General features: G+C 37.8%; 1 protein-coding gene across 2 annotated transcripts; it reads left to right on the top strand.

The window, feature by feature from the left end:
• The first annotated feature begins 610 nt into the window (after nucleotides 1-610).
• Nucleotides 611-13,772, top strand: SREBP (Sterol regulatory element binding protein). Of its 2 annotated transcripts, XM_073979775.1 has the most exons (10): nucleotides 641-691; nucleotides 801-951; nucleotides 1,574-1,792; nucleotides 5,885-6,837; nucleotides 6,901-7,930; nucleotides 8,640-8,824; nucleotides 8,888-9,909; nucleotides 12,495-12,621; nucleotides 12,873-13,040; nucleotides 13,110-13,772. In XM_073979775.1, exons 3-10 carry the CDS (start codon nucleotides 1,645-1,647, stop codon nucleotides 13,467-13,469), a joined length of 3,993 nt encoding a protein of 1,330 aa, XP_073835876.1. In that variant the 5' UTR covers nucleotides 641-691; nucleotides 801-951; nucleotides 1,574-1,644; the 3' UTR covers nucleotides 13,470-13,772. The 2 variants fall into 2 exon arrangements, with proteins under 2 accessions (XP_073835875.1, XP_073835876.1); XM_073979774.1 differs by having other exon boundaries at nucleotides 611-949.
• Nucleotides 13,773-17,060: the final 3,288 nt, after the last annotated feature.

Below are 17,060 nucleotides of genomic sequence, written 5' to 3'. Positions count from 1 at the left end.
TCACATTTGAGTTTACTTTCTCCGTTCTCCAATTAATCCAAGCGCATCTGATTTTGCTTCATCATACTAAAGGTTTTTTATGTTGACTTCCCATCACTAGTTCAGCTTTCGACATGGACTCCAACTGCACTTCACTCCATTAACAATTTCCGTCTCGTGAATTACAGCAGAAATGTTCGCAACTTCAGTTTTTATTTCTTTATTTTATAACAAACTCTCCGAAATGTATACACTCTTGTTTGTCTTTTGAAGAAATGTGTAGGGATCAACCAACTGTTTTTTTTTTCTGTAGGGATCTCTACAGCAACTGCTTATAATATAAAATGTATGTTACGGAGTGCATTTATCATAACTCTGTTGGACTACATCGAAAGATGTTGTGAAATCATAACTCCAATTGCACAACTTCCAAATTTTTTTGCGGGGATCTAGTTCAATTGAACGACCTAGTTCACAATATAGTTCAATGGACACCGGTCATTTCTATGAACAAATTGCGAATGAGTAATTTTATAACTCATACGCAAACGAACTATGGTACTGAACTAGTTCACTAGATTTAACAACTCTAGTTTTGTATATTCGCCAATCTTTTCGATTCATTTCCAATAAAAAAAGTCGAATAATCAAATATCGAACTGTGTATCCCTAGTTTGTCTGCATCATGACTGATGCAAAAAATGTTTTGACGGTTCGGGCAACACAATCATTAAGAAATTAAAAGAAAACATTTAATTTATAATAATAATAATTTATATCAATTTAATCGAGTGCTAATGTTTTTGCTATACGAATTTCAGAATAATTATTGTGATTAAAATAAATAAACAATAAAATGGAATAAAATAAGCAATGAAATTGTTATGGAAGCAAGAGTGAAAAAAACTATTTTTGTTGCAAACAAATTTATTTAAAATGGCATAGAAATCATATTGTTTACCAAGAAAAGGTGTGTTTGAAATTTAACTGTGTTTTGGTGAAATTAATATTGGAAAATTGAAGAAAAACTTGATGAAAAATTATGATGAAAATACGGTGTTTTAGGTGTATAATTATGTGACGTCACATCGTATGATCGGAATACGGCATTTTGATTGGCCAGTTGGTTCCTCCTCCCTCGCTTTTCCACAACCCACTTCGCGCGCCTTTACCATGTCCAAGCAAGGCAGCTGTTTATGTTTTCATTTTTTTTCTTTCTTGTATGAAGGAAGCGCGTGTATTTGTTTTCCTTTTGTTGTTGGAATTTACTGTTTAAAGTAGGCTCAGTCTAATAAGAGAAAATATACAGCGAAATCAAATTGGCAAATTGGAATTGTTGAAATCTTTTATTCATGGAATTTTTTCTATAATTGTTGCTTTGTATTGTACTAGTATTGACATTTATTTGCAATTTTTGATTAGAAGAGATTATGAGATTATTGTGCGAGAAAGATTGTTGCTGCGCCGCGTTATACGTGTGTCATATGTAGTTGTAAATAATGACACTTTTATTTACGACTTTGTTTTTGTACAAGTTTTTTTGCGAAGTACTATTTTATATTTATTTGTCTTGTTTTTCTTTCTTTGTAAATAGGAAAAAAAGAAAACTGATAAGATATTTTGATTTGCGGATGAATAACTTACTCTACTATTCATCATCGTGGCATGGAACAAGATAATTATACGAATCATTTAAAAATGGATATGGATCCATCATTAGACATGGATCTTATGTCTAGTGGAATGGTCGAGTCTCTGGATCTTTTCAAAGATGAGGATGCTTTGACGATAATAAAGGAAATGATGTCACCAGGTAAGTGGAAATATAGTATATATTGGGAACAAGTGTCGTTTAGGGGCTGAAATTTTTAACATAGGTAGCCTTGATCCCAACGATATATAGTTTTCCGGGGGAAGTCCATACTTCCCGATATATGGGTCCCCGGAAAATTATATATCGTTATATTGATGGTGCCAAGGGCTATCTGCTGTAAAAATTTCAGCCCGACAAACGACTACATGACACCTAAATCATATATTGTAATGGTTTATAATAATGTGTTAAAATTTTTTTGTAGACAGATATGAGAGTCCATTGATATTCCCTTTAAATCTATCAAAATGAGAGATAAATACCATTCTCGGAATAGAAAATATTTTAGTTCAATCAAAAATATATTATTACCTTAGAGTTAAGTCTAGTTCGTTTTAGTGCACTGATAGGACTATTTTGAAATGTTTACCACACGCAGTCATTCAAATGCTGATCACAAACAACAATACCCATTTTTCTTGGTGGGGAAGTCCAAACTTATCTAAATGTCGATCATAAAAAAAATATCTGAAAATCACGTGACTTTTACTTAAATCATTGTGAATAAATTTACATCTACCGTTTTGGATCTGTCCACAGAAATTTAACCTTGGAGAACGCAAGCAGGAGCGCTCCTTAAGTGAACTTGTTCCCTGTCTTGGAATAGTATGCCTCTCATCTTAATTAAGTGTCGACAATTGCAAGACACCTTTATGAAAAAGTTTGATATGGTGGAAAAAATGTCGAAATTATTCGTTTCCTCCTAAATTCGCAGGTGATAACTTCTAAGTATTGACACCCCTGCAGCAGCAAATATTATCTCACAAGATTCTTAGTGATAACTGGGAAGAACTTCAACGACTAGCAATTACCCACCAGATGATCTGTGACACTAATTTTGAGTTCATTGTGCCCCATGTTGATGGGCTTATCTTTACAAAACTTATCGGTATTGCTGATGAAATCAAAACAGAATCATCGATTTCGTGTTGCTATAGTGAATTAATATTATTAAACGAACTGCAATTGACATTTTGAAAAGCGATCTGTAATTGTTGTCGTTGAAGTCTCACTGAAATCAAGTTAAATAAGACGTATAATTTAAGGTCATTACCCCTAGGATTAAGCTAGTACCAAGAACCAATAATTTCGATCATCGACCCAGTACGACCCTTATGGTCATCTACTCTACAGAAGACGACCCTTGGGGCCATATACTCTACAGTAAACAACCCTTGGGCCATCCACTCTACAGTAGACGACCCTCGGGGCCATCTACTCTACAGTGGAGGACCCCCTCGAGCCATTTACTCTACCATAGACGACCCTTGGGATCATCTACTCTACAGTGGACGACCCTTGGGGCTCATCTACTGTACAGTAGACGACCCTTGGGGCCATCTACTGTACAGTAGACGACCCTTGGGGCCATCTACTCTACAGTAGACGACCCTTGGGGCCATCTACTCTACAGTAGACGACCCTTGGGGCCATCTACTCTACAGTAGACGACCCTTGGGGCCATCTACTCTACAGTAGACGACCCTTGGGGCCATCTACTCTACAGTAGACGACCCTTGGGGCCATCTACTCTACAGTAGACGACCCTTGGGGCCATCTACTCTACAGTAGACGACCCTTGGGGCCATCTACTCTACAGTAGACGACCCTTGGGGCCATCTACTCTACAGTAGACGACCCTTGGGGCCATCTACTCTACAGTAGACGACCCTTGGGGCCATCTACTCTACAGTAGACGACCCTTGGGGCCATCTACTCTACAGTACACGACCCTTGGGGCCATCTACTCTACAGTAGACGACCCTTGGGGCCATCTACTCTACAGTAGACGACCCTTGGGGCCATCTACTCTACAGTAGACGACCCTTCGGGCCATCTACTCTACAGTAGACGACCCTTCGGGCCATCTACTCTACAGTAGACGACCCTTCGGGCCATCTACTCTACAGTAGACGACCCTTGGGGCCATCTACTCTACAGTAGACGACCCTTGGGGCTATCTACTCTCCCTAAGGGTCGTTTACTCTATAGTAGACGACCCTTGAGGCCACCTACTCTATAGTAGACGACCCTTAGGGCTATCTTGGAACCATCTACAATGGGATAGACGACCCTTGCGGTTATCTACTCTACAGAAGACGACCCTTGGGGCCATATACTCTACAGTAAACAACCCTTGGGCCATCCACTCTACAGTAGACGACCCTCGGGGCCATCTACTCTACAGTAAACGACCCTTGGCACAATCTACTCTACAGTAAACGAACCTTGGGGCCATCTACTCTACAGTGGAGGACCCCCTCGAGCCATTTACTCTACCATAGACGACCCTTGGGGCCATCTACTCTACAGTGGACGACCCTTGGGGCCATCTACTCTACAGTAGACGACCCTTGGGGCCATCTACTCTACAGTAGACGACCCTTGGGGCCATCTACTCTACAGTAGACGACCCTTGGGGCCATCTACTCTACAGTAGACGACCCTTGGGGCCATCTACTCTACAGTAGACGACCCTTGGGGCCATCTACTCTACAGTAGACGACCCTTGGGGCCATCTACTCTACAGTAGACGACCCTTGGGGCCATCTACTCTACAGTAGACGACCCTTGGGGCCATCTACTCTACAGTAGACGACCCTTGGGGCCATCTACTATACAGTAGACGACCCTTGGGGCCATCTACTCTACAGTAGACGACCCTTGGGGCCATCTACTCTACAGTAGACGACCCTTGGGGCCATCTACTCTACAGTAGACGACCCTTGGGGCCATCTACTCTACTGTAGACTACCCTTGGGGCCATCTACTCTACAGTAGACGACCCTTGGGGCCATCTACTCTACAGTAGACGACCCTTGGGGCCATCTACTCTACAGTAGACGACCCTTGGGGCCATCCACTCTACAGTAGACGACCCTTGGGGCCATCTACTCTACAGTAGACGGCCCTTGGGGCCATCTACTCTACAGTAGACGGCCCTTGGGGCCATCTACTCTACAGTAGACGGCCCTTGGGGCCATCTACTCTACAGTAGACGACCCTTGGGGCCATCTACTCTACAGTAGACGACCCTTGGGGCCATCTACTCTACAGTAGACGACCCTTGGGGCCATCTACTCTACAGTAGACGACCCTTGGGGCCAAATACTCTACAGTAGACGACCCTTGGGGCCATCTACTCAACAGTAGACGACCCTTGGGACCTTCTAGTCTACAGTAGACGACCTTTGGGACCATGTAGTCTACAGTAGACGACTCTTGGGGCCATCTACTCTACAATAGACGACCCTTGCGGCCATCTACTCTACAGTAAAAGACCCTTGGGGCCATCTACTCTACAGTGGAGGACCCCTGGAGCCATTTACTCTACTGTAGGCGACCCTGGGGGCCATCTACTCTACAGTAGACGACCCTTGGGGCCATCTAGTCCACAGTAGACGACCCTTGGGGCCATCTACTCTACAGTATACGACCCTTGGGGCCATCTACTCTACAGTAGACGACCCTTGGGGCCATCTACTCTACAGTAGACGACCCTTGGGGCCATCTACTCTACAGTAGACGACCCTTGGTGATATCTACTCTACAGTAGACGACCCTTGGGGCCAACTAGTCTATAGTAGACGGCCCTTGGTGCCATCTCCTCTATAGTAGACAACCCTTGAGGCCGTCTACGCAACAGTAGGCGGCCCTTAAGGCCATCTTTTCAACTGTAGACAACCCATGGGATCACCTTTTCTACCTTAAACGGTCCTTGGGAACATTTTCTCTACAGTGGAAGACCCTTAGTTTCTTCTTTATCGTAGACGATCCTTGGCGTCATTTTTCTTATCGTAGACGACATTTGTGGTAATCCTCTTTACTGTATACGACCCTTGGGTTCATCTTCTTTATCGTGGACACCCTTGGGGTCATCATCTCTACCATAGACGAACCTTAGGTAATCTTCTTCACTGCAGACGGGTTTCTTGGCTTTTTAGAAACCAAAAAAAGTCCCAACCTAATCTCTTAGTCTCTTTGTTCCTTTCTAATAAATTCTTTTTTCACCTCTCCTCCCTCCTCTTCCAGACATGCTGAAAAACTTTCTGGATGACATCGATCAGGTTCAATTACCCAATGAATTGCTTGCTAACATGGATTGTACCATGGATGGTCAAACAATGAAGTCCGAACTACTTACAATGGATACACAACAACAACAGCGTCAGCAGCAACAACAGCATCCTCAACCGCAACAACAACAACATCAGCATCAACATATAAAACAAGAAAATCTTTCACCCTTGCAAATGTCACCACAACATAGTGATATGGGTGGATGTTCACCACCATATAAACCTTTACTCTCGTCGGATCCACTAATGGCTTCGAATTTCAGCCCTTTGCCGCCCATGTCAAGTCCATCCTCAGGAATGTTACCATCACCCGGCAGCTTAATGCAACCACAAAAATCCACAACACCACACAACTCACCTATGGCGGCGGCTGCGGTCATGAATAGGCATCAAATGAGTCAGCAACAACATTCTCCGAATCTTTTACAAACCATGATGGATACTTCAGCAAATATAAACGCTGGAGGAAACATAATGTTACAGAATAATAACGCCACACCAACTCTACAACTAGCTACTGGTCACATGGATATGAATAATCAAGCTATGAATGGTTTGCCCTCCATTATCTATACCACAACGGGGAACGTAAATGGTAATAATACCTTTATATTGCAAACGGCGGCACCAAGTAATAATATAACGGCAAATAATATGACGCATGAGAAAAAAGTACAAACTCCTCTTAACAATAACAATAACAACAATGGCAATGCGACAGGTGCCGTTCTAAAGGGGACGATGCCCTCAACAACGGCTTCAGCAGCTTTGACATCGCAACAACAATTTTTGAAAAAGATACAAACAATACCACAAATATTAACTGTGCAAAGTATTGGCACGGTTTCCGCAGGCAATACGAATGGGGCTGATAAGTCAGCAACAGGAATGCCAGCTACCCTTAAGGTAAGAAACTGCAAATAATGGCTCTTTAGTTTTTTCCTCATTACATTAACTTTCCACTTTCAGTATACCAACCAATCATCAAATCCCACACCTCATCATCATCAACAGCATCAGCAGAACACCACCATTCAAACTCAACTGACAGCTCAAGCTCCACAAGTGATAATACAAACCAACCCCGTAATGTATACCACAGCCAATGGTACAGCTATTTTGGCCTCACATATACCAGTAGTCTTGGAACCTGTATCATCAGTTACCACACCCTCCTCATCACCGGGACTAAATTCACCTCATCCACAACAACAACAGCAGGCCTCCACACCAAACACTACCACCTCACCGCAACACCAGCAGCAAGCACCATCATCAGGCGGCCACCAAGACAAATTACCCATAAATCGTAGTCCCCAACAAGCACCACAACCCAAGGTAAAGGAAGTCAAGCGCTCCGCCCATAATGCCATTGAAAGGCGTTATCGTACCTCCATCAATGATAAAATTAATGAACTCAAAAATCTGGTAGTTGGAGAATCGGCAAAACTCAACAAATCTGCTGTACTTCGTAAATCCGTAGATAAAATACGTGAATTACAACGCCAAAATTATGAACTTCGCATGGAAGTGCAACGTTTGCAGGGTGAATTAATGTCTCGTGATGGTTCGAAGGTACAAGATCTATTACATCCCTCAGTGGGTGGTGGTGGTGGCAAAAAACGTAAAGCCTCTTCAATTGAGGGTCTAATAATGTACGGCAAGGAAGCGGCCAATCTAATGACTCCACCACAAAGTGATGATTCAGATCCATCACTATCACCATCCCATTCAGATTCGTCAATGATGCCTCCTTCTCCTTATGATGGTTCAAGTTCATCAACGGCCAGTGTTAAGGATGGTGATATTGAAATGTTACCCAAGGCAATGCAAGGAATGGCTGCCCATTCACGTTTGGCTCTATGCATGTTTATGTTTGCCGTTTTGGCCGTGAATCCATTTAAGAATTTCTTGGGCAACTCTGCGGTAGGTGGTGAATATATGTTCGATGATGATGATTTGGTGGGACAGAGGAAAATTTTATCGGTGGATGATGCGGGTAAGTTGAGAAGAAAAAAATATTCAAAATTTTAAAAATTAGGGGCCCCAGCAATTTTTATTTGGAAGTATGTGACATTAGATGGCCCCCATGATAGTCTACTATTGGGTAGATTGTCCCCACCGTCATCTACCGGCAAGTAGATGGCCCTTAGGGGCGTCTAATGTCAAGTAGTTGGCCCTTAGGGGCGTCTACTGTCAAGTAGGTGGCCTTAGGGGCGTCTACTGTCAAGTCGATGGCCTTTGGGGCCGTCTACTGTCAAGTAGATGGCCCTTAGGGGCGTCTAGCGGCAAGTAGATGGCCCTTAGGGGCGTCTACCGGCAAGTAGATGGCCCTTAGGGGCGTCTACCGGCAAGTAGATGGCCCTTAGGGGCGTCTACCGGCAAGTAGATGGCCCTTAGGGGCGTCTACCGGCAAGTAGATGGCCCTTAGGGGCGTCTACCGGCAAGTAGATGGCCCTTAGGGGCGTCTACCGGCAAGTAGATGGCCCTTAGGGGCGTCTACCGGCAAGTAGATGGCCCTAAGGGGCGTCTACCGGCAAGTAGATGGCCCTTAGGGGCGTCTACCGGCAAGTAGATGGCCCTAAAGGGCGTCTACCGGCAAGTAGATGGCCCTTAAGGGCGTCTACCGGCAAGTAGATGGCCCTTAGGGGCGTCGACTGTCGTCTCCAATAAATTTGTAATGTAAACATAAATGTTCTTCCTTACAGATCTTGGTGCTAAGATTTGGGCCAACTCCACATCTTCATTGATTTTATGGACAATGAACATTTTGGTTATGTTAATGTGTATGATCAAACTTTTGGTTTATGGCGATCCCTTACTTGCATCGGAAACCCAAGCTTCGGAGGCTTATTGGAAACACAAGAAATTGGCAGAGCAATACTTTACCACGGTAAGCAAAATCCCCTACATTCCATGATTTATTTCATCAACTACATTTTCCATCTGTCCTCAGGGAGATTCTAAAAATGCCTATTCGGAATATTTACGATGCCTACAAATCTTTGGTATTTCATTGCCCTCAACGCGTTTGGAATCATTTACCCTTACCAGCTGGCAGTTTATACGTCTCTTCTTTCATCGTATATGGATTGGACGAGTGTTGTCGCGTAAAGCTGGTGGTCTCTTCTGTAGTGAAGAACAGCGTAAGGAAGCTTTGGCCTCGGCTCGTGAATTGGCTTTGATATTCAATCGTCTAAATCAGTTACATTTGACGTCGAAAATTAACGATTCACATGGCCTGGTGATGTCTTTGTATGCCATTAATATGACCGAAGTTGCTGCCCATCTACTGACACCCAGTGAACTGGCTAGCATTTTTATCACATCGGCATTGCGTGTTAAACGTAGCTATCCCAGTTATTTGAAATTCTTTGGACGTTACTTTATTAGTCGAGCAAAAACGGAAAATTCCAAAATTCATGATCAAACCCGGGAGACCCATTGGCTATTTACATCGTACGGGTATCGTTATTTCATTACCCATGATTTTGATTTTGTTGAAAATGAAAAAGAGAATCCCAAAGTATCGCTCTTTGCTACGCTCAGTAATCCCTCGGATCCAATGTCCTATGTTGTAAAACATTATCGTGAACATTTGCTACTGAGAGCTATACAATGTTTGTTGGGTTCCTCAGGAGGTAATCACAAGAATCATAATAAACAACATCAACAGCAGGTGAAAGGTGGTAATTCAGCAGATACCAATGCTTCAGCTCCTCCCGGTACAATTGTTAGCAATGTTTTGAAATACACTTCGCTACTACGTGACACTCTGTCCAATGAAAATAATGATGTTAAAAGTGAATGGTGGTCTAGTGTGCTGGAAATTTCGGTACATTGGTTGTTGGGTGAGGACACGTTGGCTGATAATCTCCTGGAGACGGTGAAAACGTTACCCAAACCTCTCGCAGAAAGTGGTGATCATTTACCCAAGGCTCTACATACCATTTTGAAAGCTAAGGCAATGTTAATGGGGTAAGTGTTTGTTATAACAGTTATTACTATTTAGCGAAGATGGCTTCCAGGATCGTCTAATCTTGAGTAGTTGACCTCCAGGGTCGTCTACTCTTGAGTAGTTGACCTCCATGGTCGCCTACTCTTGTGTAGATGACCTCCATAGTCGTTTACTCTTGAGTAGATGATCTCCAGGGTCGTTTACACTTGAGTAGATGACCTCCAGGATCGTCTAATCTTGAGTAGACGGCCTTCAGGTCGTCTACTGTAGATTGGATGGGCACTAGAGTATAACAGTTGTGAATTATTTTAATGTTTTGCTTCTAAATAATTTTTCATATTTTAAACAATTATAACATTTTAAAACTGTTATACTAGCCGCAGTAACTGTTATAAAATCCAATATAAATATCCTATTTCGTTCTTCTCTATTTTATGTTAGTTTATAACAGTTTTATTACTGTTATACTAGTGTTATAATTGCCTCAGCAACTGTTATAAGTCTCGTATTTTTTTGTTTCTAGGTATTGTATGATAATTTATACAAATTATAACAGTTATATATAAATTGTATTATAAATAAAATAAAATTATATATTATTATACTGAGTATAACAGATTCGAAAAATTTTATACTGCGTACAACAGTTTTGAAAAATGTTATACTGAGTATAACAGTTTTGAAAAATGTTATGCTGAGTATAAAAGTTGTAAATTTTTGTAAAATGTGTTGCTTCTAAATAATTTGTCATATTTATGAAAATTATAACAGTTTAAAACTGTTATACCTGTATGTATACAGTCTCAGCAACTGTTATAAAATCAAATATAAATACCGTAATTTTGTTTTTCACTATTTTATGTTGTTTTATACAAATTATAACACTTTTATATCTGTTATACTAGTGTTATAATTGTCTCTGTACTGTTGTAAATATCGTGTTTTTTTATTTTTTATTATTATATTAAGTTGTAGTAAATACAATGTTATACAAATTATAACAGTTATATATAAATTGTATTATAAATAAAATAAATTTATATATTATTATACTGAGTATAACAGTTTCGAAAAATGTTATACTGAGTACAACAGTTTTGAAAAATGTTATACTGAGTATAACAGTTTTGAAAAATATTATACTGAGTATAACAGTTTTGAATAATGTTATACTGAATATAATGGTTGTAAATTTTTGCAAAATGTGTTGTTTCTAAATAATTTTGCATATTTATGAAAATCGTAACATTTTAAAACTGTTATACTTGTATGTATGCAGCCTCAGCAACTGTTATAAAATCCAATATAAATACCGTAATTTTGTTTTTCACTATTTTATGTTGTTTTATACAAATTATAACACTTTTATATCTGTTATACTGGTGTTATAATTGTCTTTGTACTGTTGTAAATATCGTGTTTTTTATTTTTATTATATTAACTTGTAGTAAATACTATGTTATACAAATTATAACAGTTATATATCAATTGTATTATAAATAAAATAAAATTATATTTTATTATACTGAGTATAACAGATTCGAAAAATGTTATACTGAGTAAAACAGTTTTGAAAAATATTATACTGAGTATAACAGTTTTGAATAATGTTATACTGAATATAATGGTTGTAAATTTTTGCAAAATGTGTTGTTTCTAAATAATTTTGCATATTTATGAAAATCGTAACATTTTAAAACTGTTATACTTGTATGTATGCAGCCTCAGCAACTGTTATAAAATCCAATATAAATACCGTAATTTTGTTTTTCACTATTTTATGTTGTTTTATACAAATTATAACACTTTTATATCTGTTATACTGGTGTTATAATTGTCTTTGTACTGTTGTAAATATCGTGTTTTTTATTTTTATTATATTAACTTGTAGTAAATACTATGTTATACAAATTATAACAGTTATATATCAATTGTATTATAAATAAAATAAAATTATATTTTATTATACTGAGTATAACAGATTCGAAAAATGTTATACTGAGTAAAACAGTTTTGAAAAATGTTATACTGAGTATAACAGTTTTGAAAAATGTTATACTGAATATAATAGTTGTAAATTTTTGCAAAATGTGTTGTTTCTAAATAATTTTTCATATTTATGAAAATTATAACAGTTTAAAACTGTTATACTTGTATGTATGCAGCCTCAGCAACTGCTATAAAATCCAATATAAATACCGTAATTTTGTTTTTCACTTTTTTATGTTGGTTTGTACAAATTATAACACTTTTATATCTGTTATACTAGTGTTATAATTGTCTTTGTACTGTTGTAAATATCGTGTTTTTGTTTCTTGGTATTTTATGATAATTAATACAAGTTATAATAGTTTCGGAAACTGTTCTACTGAGTATGACAGTGGTAAATTTTTTAAATGTTTTTGCAATATTTTTAATTTTTCAAATTTAAGCAACAATACCAGTGCCCAATATAAATATCGTATTTGGTCTTTCACTATTTTATGTTGGTTTATACAAATTATAACAATTTTATAACTGTTATACTAGTGTCGAAAACTATTGTACTGAGTATAATAGTTGTTAATGCTTGTTTTTTTAAATTGTTCACATTTTATATTTGCAGCAACAATGCCAATACCTTGGAAATTCGTGACATACAAAAAATCATGCACATATGTGATGAATCCAGTGCCTATTTGCAAGAATGTTTGACCGTTAATAAGATAACCAATGCCAAGGGTATTAAATTGGTAAGTCTTCCTCCCAATAAACCTCCCTTGCTTGTTTAGCTAGATTTAGAGTAACAGTTTCAACTTTTGATATTGGACAAAGGTGCATTGTAGTCGCATTGTCTGTGCCACTTTTCTTCTGATATTCAGACAATACTTCTGCAATGCAAACTTTGTTGATATTCCTTTGCATCAGTGTGTTTGTGTGAATAAAAAAACATTTTCAATTCCTTTGAACTTTGTAACGACCATTAACCATATTTGAAATTTAGCTTTTCCAATTGCTTACCTGTGATTGGATATTGGAGACACGTACCGAATTATGGGAATCCGAATACATGACTATTGATGATGATGGCTATTATCAGGTACCCGGTGATGTATTGGAGAAATTCCAAAAAGATTTAAATTCATTGCGCAGCATTGTGGAAGATATACCGGTAAGAACTAAAAAGAAAAACATCTAATAATTTTATTTTTATATAATATTCTTTACTTTCTTGTCTTAGAGTGGCCAATCTCGCATCTACTTGTATGAGGCTGTATGCCGCCTAATGGCCGGAGCATCGCCGGGACCAACACAACAACTCTTGGATCGCAGTTTACGTTATAGGCATGCCAAATCTTCTATTATCTGCGGTGGTAAAGATAAAAACCATAACTTAGAAGGTGGTGAACGGGAGCGGGCTGCCGCCATGTATGTTGCATGCAAGTATTTACCCTCTGCATTGCTTTGCTCACCCGGTGAACGTGCCGGCATGTTGGCAGAGGCAGCAAAAACATTGGAAAAAGTTGGCGATAAACGTAAACTGAAGGAATGTTATCAGTTAATGAAATCTTTGGGCAGTGGTTCAGCTGTTACAAACTAGAAGACTTTTTTAAATACATTAACATTTTTTAGGTTATAATTTTAAAACTTTACTATTCTTAAGACAACTCGAAGTTTATGATTTCTTGCAGAATTTTCCACAGCTTTTAAATATGATTTTTTTCTTTTTGTTTCCACTTTTTGGTGTTTTCAGTAAATAATGTTCTAAACGTTTTTTTCACAGTGTACTAAAGATATATCCTTTTCAAGAACTAGCATGCCCTTTTTGTTTTTTGCTTGTTGTAAACAATGTATTTCAAAAATATATCAATAAAATCTAAAACAGTAAACGATGGTACAATAAGAGATGTATAACTTTTTTCCCACGATAACTTTGGAAGGGATTAACCTATTTGGTCCACATTCTGCGTATCGTGAAATTTCTTCTTCTTCACCCACATAAAATGTCAAAAATTCTCCAAAAATGCAAGTTAAGGGCCGGATCGGATCTCATATCGTTTTAACAACTGTTATACTGGTGTTTTCATTGTCTCAGCAACTGTTATGGGACCCAAAAGTGTTATAAATCTCGTACTCTTGGTTTGATTTATAAAATTATAACAGTTATAAAAACCATTATACTGACTGAAACGGTTGTAATGTTTTGTAGATTTCTTTTTTCTACATATACATACATACATATATTCACATTTATACAAATTAGTACAGTTTTGAAAACAGAGTATAACAGTTGAAAATTTTTGTAAAAATGTTTTTATTACATTTTTACATATTTACACAAATTATAACAGTTTTTTCCAACTGTTATACTAGTGTTATAATTGCCTCCGCAACTGTTATAATCTCCATTATTGTTATAAAACTCGTATTTCTTTTTCCTGGTATTTTATGTTACACATATGTTCCCACAACATCCCTGAAGGGACAAGGGAGACTTCTCTCATATCAATGAGTGCACGCCGATTCATATTGGCTCAATGATATGGGACCTACTTTTTATTGCCGAGTCCGAACGGCGTGTCTTACGACACCACTTTGTAGAGAAGTTTTTCATGGCTTAAATACTCAGGAAATGTCGCCAGCATTACTGAGGGGGAATTTTGCCACCGTTGAAAATTTGATGTCGCTTAGCCTGGGATTCGAACCGCAGACCTTCTGAGTGCAAGGCGGACGTGCTAACCATTGCACCACGGTGGACCCCGGTATTTTATGTTGATCTATACAAATTATGACAGTTTTAACAAGTGTTATAATTGCTTCAACAACAGTTATAAAACCCAACATTTAAAAATTTCAGACAAAAGATCAATTTAATGACATGTCTCGGATCCTTTTGTTAATTTATACAAATTATAACAGTTTTAACAACTGTTATCTAAGACCCGAAATTGTTATAAAACGAGAATTTTTGTTTCTTGGTATTGTATGTTAATTTATACAAATTATAACAGTTATAAAAAGTGTTATACTGAGTGAAACCAGTTGTAAAGGTTTGTAGAAATGCTTTTTCTACGAAATTATTCACATTAGTACGAATTATAACACTTTAGAACTGTTTTATTCAGTGTAATACATAGTTTACAATATTTGTAAGAATGTTTTTTTACATTCTTTCAGCTTTTACAGCTTTCCAACTGTTATAATTGCCTCAATTTAATAACATGTTTCGCATCGTATTATTAATTTATACAAATTATAACAGTTTTAACAACTGTTATCAAAGACCCGAAATTTTTGTAAATCTAGAATTTTTGTTTCTTGGTATTGTATGTTAATTTATACAATTTATAACAGTTATAAAAAGTGTTATACTAAGTGAAACAGTTGTAAAGGTTTGTAGAAATGCTTTTTTCTATGAAATTATTCACATTTGTAGGAATTATAACACTTTTTAAAACTGTTATACTCATTGTAATACTTTACAATCTTTGTAAGAATGTTTTTTTTACATTCTTTCAGCTTTTACAGCTTTCCAACTGTTATAATTGCCTCTGCAACTGTTATAAATCCCAATATTGTTATAAACCTCGTATTTCCTGTTTCCTGGTATTTTGTGTTTATCTATACAAATTATAACAGTTTTAAAAACTGATATAAAACTAAAAATTGTTATAAATCTCGAACTTTTTGCGCCTTTCTATTTCATTTATACAAATTATAACAGTACCTTCAGACAAAAGATCAATTTAATGACATGTCTCGGATTATAACAGTTTTAACAACTGTTATATAAGACCCGAAATTGTTATAAATCGAGAATTTTTGTTTCTTGGTATTGTATGTTAATTTATACAAATTATAACAGTTATAAAAAGTGTTATACTGAGTGAAACCAGTTGTAAAGGTTTATAGAAATGCTTTTTCTACGAAACTATTCACATTTGTACGAATTATAACACTTTTTAAAACTGTTATAATCAGTATAATAGTTTACAATCTTTGTAACAATGTTTTTTTACATTCTTTCAGCTTTTACAGCTTTCCTACTGTTATAATTGCCTCTGCAGCTGTTATAAATCCCAACATTTTTATAAACCTCTTATTTCCTGTTTCCTGGTATTTTTTGTTCATCTATACAAATTTATAACAGTTTTAAAAACTGTTATAAAACTCAAAATTGTTATAAATCTCGAACTTTTTGCGTCTTTCTATTTCATTTATACAAATTAAACCAGTACCCTCCCCAAAAACAGTGCAGTTTAAGGACATGCAACAATATGGCGCCCAACGAGGGGGTCTCGAAACCACGACCCTAAAATTATTCTCAAAGTCTTGGTTTCGAGCCCATATTGTTGCATTAATCTCAGGGATCGTGGGTTGGAACCCAATGCCATATTTTTAGCCCATAGACCCGCATTTGGGGCTATTTTTTAAACAAAAGTTTACATTTTCGTTTAGGCGCGGCTGCGGCTTAGGGTTTGTCCAAGATAGTTTTGATATTTTTACCAAAGGTAGATCTTGTGTTCCTGATTGCAACGATATACATTATTATTTTCATGGGCAAGTCCAGGCTTCCTGATTTAATGACTCAAAAGCTCTACCGCCTAATGCGGTGCTATGGAGCAATATGGCGCCCAACGTGGGTCTGGAAAACACGACACTGAAATTATTCTAAAAGTCATGGGGTTCGAGACAAACATTGGGTGCCATGTTGTTGCATTAATCTCAGGGTCGTGGATTCGAGCCCCCACATTGGGCGCCATATTGTTGCAAAGCCTCGCATTAGGCACTATGAGACAATTTTTTCATCAGTAGCCAAGTATTTTCCATAACCACTTGGGTGGTATTCTTGCAACAAGAATACGTCCTTGGATATGATCCCTTCGGCGCAATATCACGGAATGTTATCTAGACTGACTTCCGAAACGTTAGTTGCTTTGTATTTGCATGAAACTAGAGGTTCTTAGATCGTGTTCTATACTAGAGGATTTTTTATGAAATGTCAGTAGTGGGGCACTCGATCTAAAAGAACCTAGTTTCATACACGAATACAAAACAACTGACGTTTCGCGGAAGTCAGCCCTACTTAAAGCGACCCCAAGCATGTGGCCCTGGCAATATGGCGCCCAAAATGGCGCACGATTGCTATAGCCAGGGTCCAGGAGGCCATGGATGCGATCGCAGTTCCACT

Source organism: Musca autumnalis, unplaced genomic scaffold (genome assembly GCF_047663935.1).
Source record: "Musca autumnalis isolate F117 unplaced genomic scaffold, ASM4766393v1 scaffold_4, whole genome shotgun sequence".
Taxonomy (NCBI): domain Eukaryota; kingdom Metazoa; phylum Arthropoda; class Insecta; order Diptera; family Muscidae; genus Musca; species Musca autumnalis.
This window is presented reverse-complemented; position numbering and strand designations above follow the sequence as displayed.